Here is a 10,780-nt window from a genome sequence, read left to right on the forward strand (position 1 = left end):
AATCGTTGGAGAAGGATGTCATGCTGGGTAAGGTGGAGGGTCAGAGAAAAAGAGGAAGACCTCTAATGCGATGGATTGGCCAGGTGGCATCATTGATGGACTCAAGTGTGGCAGCGGTAGTGAGGTTGGCCCAGGATCAGACATTGTTTCGTTCTGCTGTACATGGGGTTGCTATGAGTTGGTTCCGATTCGATGGCACCTGACAACAACAACACATTTTCAAGTCTACATTCCAGGGCTGTGACCCAAAACTTTTCTTGCTCTGCATACTGTACCTGGTGTGGTGCTGTAGGCTAATGCACTGGACTGCAAAGTTGTTTGAACCACAAGGTTGGTAGTTCAGGCTCACCAGCTGCTCCTTGGAAACCCCTATACAGGGTTGGTATGGGTTGTAAATGACTTGACAGCACTTAACAACAATAATATTGTACCAAACCCGTCAAATTGTAAGAGCTAGGATCTTTTTCAATTCCTTTTTCACTTCATTGGCCTTAACAGAACCAGTTTAAAGAACAAGTAGAAGTTGCCCCTAATTTGCATGACTTAACCTAGGAACTTTCTGTACTGATCATTTTGATCAAAGAGGGAAAATAGAAAACAGATTTTCAAATTCTGATGAACTACAGAATTCTTGGAGCCATGAAGGCTGAATGAACCCCTGAAACTATCACCCTGATACAATCTTTAAACCCTAACCTTTTCAAGACCAAATGTTTTTCTGCTTTGAATTTTTTGTTGAAAACGTATATTTTCAATAATGGAACACATTTTTAGTGACATGAGAAAATTTTTTTTGAGGTAATGTCGATTTTGATATAGTTGTTATTGTTAAGTGCTGCCAATTCAGTTCCAACTCATAGTGACTCTGTATGGATTTGAACTGCCAACCTTGCAATTAGCAGTCCACTGCTTATCCTACGTTTCCTTGCCAGGATATAATTGTTGTTTGTTGTTGTTAAATGCCATCGAGTCAATTCTGATTCATAGCAACTCTAGGGTTTCTGAAGAGCAGCTGGTGAGCTTGAACCACCAACCTGTCGGTTTATACCAACCTTATAGTCTAGTACATTAACCCTCATTGCCACACCAGGACTCCAGGATATAATTAGTGGGCCACATACATCCCAAGAGGACTTCGGTGCTAGTGTGAATTAGGTTCTTAGGATATTTTCAATTATTTTTTCTGATCTTTTAGCATACTAGTATTGAGAAATTTATCTTCAAGCTCACTAATTTAGGCTTCAGTTGCTTCAAATCTACTCCTTTGCCCATTCAATGTTTTGTCCATTTCTGAAATCTTAGTAGTATTGATGTATGAAATTTCTAATTGCAAGTTTTGTATTGTTTCAAAATTTGCATTTATTTTGTCTGTCCTTATATATTCCTGTTTCTAAAGTTTTTTTCTGTATACTCCTTGTATTCCTCTTTCTGTCAATTCTCTGAAAGTACCTAAGTATCATTCTTTTGAATTCTTTTTCAGTTAGTTTCATTACCTTTTATTCTTCCAAAACATTTTCTGGAACTGCATTTTGTTCATTTGCACCTTTCTCTTATTTCTTAGTGTGAGCTAAAATTGTCTGACATGGCTGGGGCATTTTGGTGTTTTTGCATTTGTATTCAAGTGATGATTGTGTGTTGAGGTATTCGTAATCTCTCACCAGCTGTCTCCTGTGAGTGCAGTTAGAGAATGGAAGTGTGTTTGCCCTTAGACCTGAGTTTTGGGTGCATTTGGCTGGTGTTGGCTGCTGTCTATCATTGATCTGGTGCTATAGGAACTGGTATTAGCTCGTTTCTCATTGGTGGAGCTGCAGAGGGTTTGGTTGTAGCTGGGCTGTATGGGCACAGATCATGTGTCCTATTGGATGAGAAATAGGAGAACCCCTCCCACACTCCATGAAGCAAAACAGAACAATCAACCAACCAACAATGAAAAATGAGAAGATAAAATAATAAAGGAGAGAGAATAAAAACAGGAAATAACCGGAAAAAAACTATATAATAATTAGAGAAAAGAGGGACAGGTAAATGGAGTTATTGAAGAAAAAATAAGAGAAATAAAAGGAAAAAAAAAAAAGAGAGGGAAGATGAAAAGGAAAACAGCAGAGAGAAATAGTAGTAAAGAAAGATCAAAGAGAGGGAAAATTAGGGGGAATGAAAAAAAAAGAAGGGAAAACAAAAGTGGATCAAAGGATGGGAAAGGAGGAGGAGGAGAAAGAATAAACAAAGAAAAGCAATAAACAACAGAAGGAAAAGCCCAAATCAAAAAATAAAACCAGTGCAGCTATTGGACCTGGAGAGAAGAATACTTTGGGGAGTTCCTGCAAGCCAAGGAGTTCACGAAGTGAGTGTGGGAGAGATGTTCCTGCGGACCCTAGACAGAGTTCCTGTAGACCTCAGTGTTAGCATGTTCAGGACACTCAATCTGGAAGCAGTTTGTGGAGGCCCTTGATGAATTTGGTTTCACTTTCTGTTAGGACCACAGAGCAGCTGCAGGCAGAGTTAATTGGGTAAATGCTGGTCCGGTGGCTCTGTGGGTTCTATAGGTCAGAAGCCGAGTCTGCCTGAATCTAAGTACCAAAGTGTCAGAGCTGGCCCCTGTCTAACTAGCATGGCTCCCAACCACATGGTTCTGCACTGGTGGTGAATGAGATTGGGAGCTGGTCACATCTCTGGTCACCAAGGGCCATTGGGGAAAAGGATTTATATCTTTTTGTCACCTATGTGTAAATCCGCTCTGCTAGGCTACCTTCTGTTGTCAAAGCTGCTCACGAAAGTTCAAGATAGTATCATCATGTCTGGCTAGTCAGTCTCCCTCTCCCTCTGTCCCTGCTCAGCTTCTCCTCCCAGCAAGCACTCAGTCCACTTCTCTAACCTTTCCTTTGAATTTCAGGGTTCCAGGATTTTTGTGTGTGTCTGTATCATTTGGTCTCTCCTGTCTTTGTTTTGGAGTTCTGGTGTAGTAGTGTAGTTAATGCGCTGAACTGCAAAGTCAGTTTGATCCACGAGATCGGAGGTTCGAGCTCACCAGCTGCCCCTCAGAAACCCTGTATAGGGTCATTATGGGTCGACACCAACTCAACAGCACTTAACATCTTTGTTTTGGAGGGTCCAGTTAGGGTGCTTGCCTAGTCCATCATCTTGCCAGAAATGAAGCCACATTTTTCATTTTATCTCTTTACTATGAAGTACCTCATTTATACTAAAGAGTATATAAAACATAACATTAAGTTTAAATAATAAAAATGATTACTCTAGGTGCCTGTAAAAAGTCCGTAGGTAGCACCTTGGTGGTTCAAACCCACCCAGTGATGCCAAAATAACTAAGGATTGGCAATCTACAGTTGTTAAGGTCACAACCAAGAAAACCAAAAGGGGCAGTTCTACTCTGTAACACATGAGTTGGAATTGACTCAGTGATAGCCAACAGCAACAGGTGCCCTCTGCTTATGAATATTGCCAAGATCTTTATAAAGGCCTAGAGTATACCTCGCTTAATGCTTTCTCCACAGATCAATATAACATCATCCTGTATATATATATTGTTGTTGTTGTTGTTATGTGCCGTCGAGTCGGTTCCGACCCATAGTGACCCTGTATAGGGTTTCCGAGGGTGTAAATCTTTACGGGAGTAGAAAGCCTCATCTTTCTCCCGCGGAGCAGCTGGTAGTTTCGAACTGCTGACCTTAAGGTTCGCAGCCCGATTCGTAACCACTACGCTACTACTTAGTAGTTTTACTACATTTATACTTGATACCATAACAATTTTATTTAGTTTTGTGTGTATTATCATTTGAAATTATATTATGTGTATTATTCTGTGACTTGCTTTTTTTCCTATTTGGTATATTGATACATACAACTATGATTTGTTTTTACTGCTATATAGCATTCCATTGTAAATATACCACAGTTTATCTGTTTCATGAAAGGTCCCAGACTTGAAAACCCTATGTAGAAGTTCTATTCTGTAAATATGGGGTTGTCCTGAGTCAGAATTGATTTGACAATAGCTGGCAGCAGCAAAGAACAGTGAGCATGTGCATGTGTCCTGCTAATATACATACTGCTGCTGTTGTTAAGTGCCGTCAAGTCAGTTCTGATGCATAGCAACCCTGTATAGTGTTCCCAAGGTGTAGCTGATGAATTTGAACCATCAACCTTGTGATTCAAACCTGCCTTGTGGCCCAGTGCATTATCCTACAGTGCCACACCAGGATAATGTGTTGTTGGTGTTAGGTGCCATCGAGTCGGAACCGACTCATAGCGACCCTGTGCACAGCAGAATGAAACAATGTCCAATCCTGGGCCAACCTCACTATCGCTGCCACACTTGATACCATCGATGCTGCCACCTGGCTGATCCATCTCGTTGGGGGTCTTCCTCTTTTTCTCTGACCAGGAGGCTGGCTTGTAGAATGTACCCCTTGGTTGCTTAAATGATTATATATTCCTGAGTTTTTGCGTACATCACACACACACAAAAGGGAATAGAAGCAAATACTGTTGAATGATGTCGCACACAGGAGATTGTAATCATTGCAATGAAATGATGAGTGTAAAACCGATGTTCTCCCATGTAAACTATCACTCTATTTACAATAAAAACTTAAAAAAAAAAGAGCGTCAATGTGAGTAACATGAATTTTGCTCAAACTGAAGCAAGAGCAAACATCAAATTTATGCTAAAGCATGGGTGGAAGAATGATGAAATCATTGAGGTTTTATGAAAAGTTTATGGGGACAATGCCCCAAATAAATCATCTGTTTACAAATGGATAATTTGTTTAAGAAAGGACAAGATAATGTTGAAGATGAAGCCCCCCCACAGTAGACTATCCACATCAGTTTTCAAGGGAAATAATCTTTTTCATGCTCTAACTGGAGAAGACCGATGGTTAATAGCAGAAACAATAGCCAATACCAGAGATAATCAATTCAACTTACACAATTCTGACTGAAAAATTAAAAATACTTTCTGTTTGATGGGTGCCAAAACTGTTGCATCCAGATCAGTTGCAGACAAGAGCAGAGCTTTTTTTTCAATGTTTTATTGTGAATTATGTGATAGTTTACATGGGAGAACATTAGCTTTACATTCATCCTATCAAATATTGTTACATTGCCTTGGTTACAATCCCCTCCTTGCATCATCAACCCACCAAAGGATATACCCTGCAAGACTGCCCCCCAGTCATCAGCCCCTCTCCCTCTCTGGGTCTAGAGTCCCTAGCCGCTCCATCTCTCCATGTCATTGTCTTTGCCTCCATCTCTGGTGTCACTGTTTCTATCGATAGAGTCCCACACTCCACTCTTCTCCCTTGATGGTCCCAGGGACCTCTGCTCCTAGACTGCAAAGTCAACCACTCCCTTCCTTTTGCTATAAAACATCTACCTTTACATTTCCAACCCTCACAGTCTTTACTGATAACAATTATTCACTATTGTGCCACAAGAGACCTATCCCCATCTCCTTTCATCAGCCCCTCCCAGACAGATTGGATACTTACTACTCAGTGGGGAGTCTACCTTCCTCTGTGCCCTCTGGATCTAGGCTCCCTCTTGAAAGCTTGTAAGCAGTCACTTCTTGCCTTTGTAGCCCCCCTCCATTTTGGGCAGCCAATGTCCAACTTGCCCATCCCTGTCTACTCTATGGATGGAGGGAAGAACAGATCTTTTCATTGAAGTTTTAAACAAGTGGGATCCAGGTCTTCTCTGAAGAATTGTAGGAGGAGATGAAATATATCTTTACCTGTATGATCCTGAAGAGAAAGAAAAAGCAATGGCTACCAAGAGGTGGAATTGTCCAGTCAAAGCAAAAGGAGAGTGGTCAAGAACAAAGACCATGGCAACAGTGTTTTGGGATGCTCAAGGTACACTATGAGGATGGAGCCAGGTCCAGGCAGTGTTTCATTCTGTTGTACATGGAGTCATCATGAGGTGGAGCTGACATGATGGCACCTTACGACAAGAAAGTTTTTACTTGTTGACTTTCTGTAGGGCCCCAAAATGATAGCATCTGCTTATTGTGAATGTTTTTGGAGAAAGTTAGCCAAAACTTTAGGAGACAAATGCCCAGAAAGCTTCACCAGAAAGTCCTCCACATGACAATGCTGCTCATGCCTTTCATCATATAAGGGCAATTTTCCAAGAGTATCTATAAGAAATCATCAAGTATCTAGCTTACAGTCCTGATTTGGCTCCTCTGACTTTTTTGTTTCTTAATCTCAAATCTTTAAATGGCACCCACTTTTCTTTGGTTAATAATGTAAAAAAAACCCCAAACAACTGCGTTGGCATAGTTCAAATGCCAGAACCCTCAATTCTTTAGGGATGGACTAAATGGCTGGTATCATCACTTATAAATGTGTCTTGGCCTTAAAAGAGCTCATGTTGAGAAATAAAATTTATGTATATTTATTTAATTTCATTTTTTTACAAATTTTGTGAAGTCCCCTTAAATATTAATACTCTTTTCCAGGTAATGCTGTATTTCTTTCCAAAGTCGTTGGACCAATTTCCGCTCCTAAAAATATATGAGCGTTATGATTACTGTGCATCCTTCCAAGCACCTTAACTGTCAATCATTATCATTGCTGATTATATGTTACAGATGTCATCTAGTTTGTGTCTGCCAAATATCTTTTAGAGTAATAAGATTTTATAGTAAATGTAATTGGTTAAGTGACATGATAATTAAAACTGTTATCTAAAAGCAACCAGTAATATGTTTAAAACAAATGTAAAGTGTAATATTTGAACTTTTCCATTGGTTAAGATTATATTGTGTTTGTTTTTGTTTTCTTTTCTTTTCTTTTCATCCTCCCATTCTAGAAATAGCCAGTGAAGAGGAATCTCCAATACCTTCCTACTCTCATCTAAATAGTGTAAGCTCTGTTCCAGAAGAACTGGGCAGCCCTGCTGTGGAATATATACCATCTGAGCCTTTAGCTCAAGAACAGCCAGGCAGTCCTGATCACAGTGTACTTACTGAAGATATGGTTTTTTCACAAGAACTGGAATCATCTACCTCACCTAGTAAACATGTAAGTTAATGTATACTTACGTTTTCTATGAAAGCGTCCTTAAAAACAACCTAAAATGTCTTTTAGTAACGGTTGTATTACTGCTATCAATAATAGTGGTGACTGTCACCCAGACTTCTAATATACAGAAATAGCCATTATATAGAAACAAAGTTTTTTATTGACTCAGATTTATAAGCATATGAATTACAGCTTTAGTGATAGTTATAAAACATGCTATCAATATTGAGTATACGAAAATTTTTTTCAGAAAACTACATGGAGTTCAAAATTGCTTTGCACAAAAATGAACTCGTACTCACTTCATGTAAAATGTCAGAACAAGAGCTAGTTTGAGACACTGGATTCTGTTCTGATTTAAATATAGTTAGTAAGTACTCTGTAGTTCATAATCAGAATGAAATTAATGGTTTCATCTCTTTTAAAAAGTATCTGCATTTCTTCTATTCAAAAAATCAGATCCTGAAGGACATTTTTTATCCATAAAAGAACGTTTTTTAAAATTTGTATATCCTTGTGCGTGTACATCTTGTTGTTAGATGTCAAAGAATAGCATCTCATAGTGACTCTCTGTACAGCAAGATAAAACTCCGCCCAATCGTGTGCCATCCTCATAGTCCTTCCTCTGTTTGAGCCCTATGTTCCATCCACTGTGTCAGTCCATCTCATTGGGGGGTTCCACTTTTTAGCTAATTCTCTACTTTACCAAGCCTTGATGTCCTTCTCCAGGAACTGGTCTTTCCTGATAACATGGCCAAAGTATCTGAGGCAGAGTCTCCCCATTGTTGATTCCAAGGAACGTTCTAGCTGTACTTCTTCCAACACAGATTTGTTTGTCCTTCTGGAAGTCCACAGTATATTTAATATTCTTCACCTGTACCATAATTCAAAAGCATCAATTCTTGTTTCCCTTATTCATTGTCCAGCTTCCACACGCATATGAGGCAATTAAAAATATAGATGGCTTGTATTAGGTGCACCTTTGCCTTCCAAGTAACATCTTTGCTTTTTAACATTTTAAGAGACTTTTTAAAAACTAATTATTGTGAATTTGAATGAAGGTTTACAGAACAGATCATCAGTTTTACATTCAACTTTCAAATCAGACTTTGTTTCATCTCAGTGATGGTAATCCCCTTGATGTAACATCACTTATCCCACTTTCTCCCTGTGATTTCTTGTTTCCATTCCTCGTTTTTCTCCAACCTTTCTGAATTATGTCCTTGGATAAATTCTGCACTTTTAAGCTAGAATGGTTGAACATTCTATGGTATGCATACCTTACTAGTGTTGTTGTCCCTCCTAGTTACCTATCTATTGCTTGACTGAAAATTGTTCTACAGGGTGAGTTTAGTTCTAGACCTGAAGGGTGACCAAAGGGTTCCACTAGTCTGTCTGGACCAGTAAGTCTGATCTTTAAAGAGATGTTTGACAGCAGATTTGCGCAGTGCAATGCATGGTTTGATTTCCTAATTGCTGGTTCCATGGGTGTTGATTTTGGATGCAAGTGAAATGAAATCCTGGACAACTTCAATCTTTGCTCCATTTATCATGATATAGCTATTGAGCCAATTGTAAGGATTTTTGTTTTCTTTATGTGGACATGAAATCCATATTGAAGGCTATATATAGTCTTTGATCTCATCAGTAAGTACTTCAAGTCCTTTACACTGGAAGACAGTGTGTTTAGATTGCAGTGTTATTTTGACTTCTGATTATTTATTGTTGTTTTTAAGTGCCTTAAAGTCGATTCCTACTCATAGCGATCCTATATAGAATTTCCGAGTCTTTTTAAATCTTTGCAGGAGCAGAAAACTTCATCTTTCCCCCATAGTCTAATTGTTTGTCATCTATTATTTATTAAAGACAATGATAGGCTTGTTACATAGCTAATTTGCTTGTAGCATGCGTCCTACTTTCCAGAAATTTATAGTCAGTCTATGTGTTGAATTGCTTTTTGATACAATCTTATTCATTTATCATTTCCTATAGATTGATTAGATTTTATCTAGCATCATTACTAATGTTTAGGATAACCAAAAGCTGATTAAATGCAAAAACCTTTTTTTTTTTTTTTTTCTTTTACAAAGAAATGTTGCCAGGAAATAAAAACTAATGCATCTAAAAGTGGTTTTTATAGTACAGGCTGATGTTTATTGAATACCTGTTTTACAAGTATCAGGTAGTATGCTAAATACTAAAAATGAGTTGTCTCTTTTATTCCTTGAAGCAGTCTTGTAAGGCAGATACTGTTGTAATTCTTACGATAAAAAATTAAGTAAGCAGCTTCTGAGAAGAGTTACTAAATTCCAAGAGACAGGCATTGATGACAGCCAAGAATCAGATCAGACATGCCGATTTCTCCTTGATGTCAGAGTAGACATTTTGTCCATTCATCATAATCTTTTATGGTCAGTGGTTTTATGCTCTATCAGCTTCTTCCTTTTTTTCTTCCTTCCCGTCCTTTTTTTCCTTTCATAAAATATACATGTTTAGTATATCAAAAGCAAAAAAGAATAAGGAGATAACTATTATTTTCACAATAGCCACTTAGTTTATTGTAAACATCTTGGCATGCTTTCTTTTTTTTAATGTTTTATTGTGAATTATATGATAGTTTACATGGGAAAACATTAGTTTTACATTCATTCTATCGTATATCGTTTCATTGTCTTGGTTACAATCCCCTCCATGCATCATTAAGCTACCAAAGGGTATACCCTGCAAGCCTGCCCCCCACACTCCCGCCCCACACCAACCCCAGTCTTCAGCATACAGTTGCTCTCCCTCTCTGGATCTAAAGTCCCCAGCTGCTCCATCGCTCCACGTCATCATCTCTGCCTCCATCTCAGGCATCAGTGCTTCTCTGGGTAGGGTCCCGCTCTCTGCTCTTCTCTGTTGATGGTCCTAGGGACCTCTGCTCCTAGACTGGAAAGTTAATCACTCCCTTCCTTGCTATAAAACGTCTACCTTTACATTTCAAAAACTCACAATCAGTCCTGATAACAATTATTCACTATTGTATCATAAGAGACCCATCTGCGTTTCATTTCATCAGCTCCGCCTAGGCAGATTGCATACTACTCATTGGAGATTCTGCTTTCCTCCATGCCCCCTAGCTCTAGGTTCCCTCTTGAAAGCTTGTAAGCCAGTCACCTCTTGCCTTTGTAGCACACCACCCCCACCCCCGCATTTTGGGTAGCTAGTGTCCAAGTTGCCCATCCCTGTCTACTCTGTGTGTGGAGGGGGTGGGAATGATTCTTGCTGTAAGGATTTGTTCCCTATTTTGAGCTACTGCATCCATAGATGTAGGTCAAGTTCATCAAATTGTATCAGATGACTCTTTTTTTACCTCTTCTTTCTTCTTCTGGTGGAGCTCTGATCAGCCAGTCATTGAAGCCAGGTCAAATGGGTATTATCTGCAAGTGTGGGTGTTCTTGTGCATATGCCCTCTCTTATCAGCTGGACGCTTCACTCTCCACTCTACTCCTCTGTGGCTATGTTACTGACTCTGGGCCCAAGAGTCCCCAGGTCTTGCCACACTGCTGGCCAACCAGGTCTTGACCTGGGTTCACAGAAGTCTAATGAACATTGTAGGGCTTAGCTCACTGCTTCATTGCTGTTTTCCCCTCTCTTCCCCATATCAGTGATGAGCGTGGTCACCAATCAGAACGTATATTCCCATTGAGTCTTAGTCTTGGAAGAGGGTTTGCACAGAGAGGACCTGGCCACGTGCC

At 39.4% G+C, this 10,780-nt stretch overlaps 1 protein-coding gene across 1 annotated transcript in view; it reads left to right on the forward strand.

Moving 5' to 3' along the window:
• Nucleotides 1-10,780, forward strand: part of CEP350 (centrosomal protein 350kDa) — a 175,370-nt gene that overhangs the window by 125,614 nt on the left and 38,976 nt on the right. The window contains exon 28 of the mRNA XM_006876426.1: nt 6,832-7,043. Within this exon, the coding sequence (XP_006876488.1) occupies nt 6,832-7,043 (212 nt within the window). The remainder of the gene's footprint in view (nt 1-6,831; nt 7,044-10,780) is intronic.

The sequence above is a fragment of the Chrysochloris asiatica genome, unplaced genomic scaffold (assembly GCF_000296735.1).
Source record: "Chrysochloris asiatica unplaced genomic scaffold, ChrAsi1.0 scaffold00379, whole genome shotgun sequence".
Lineage (NCBI taxonomy): Eukaryota > Metazoa > Chordata > Mammalia > Afrosoricida > Chrysochloridae > Chrysochloris > Chrysochloris asiatica.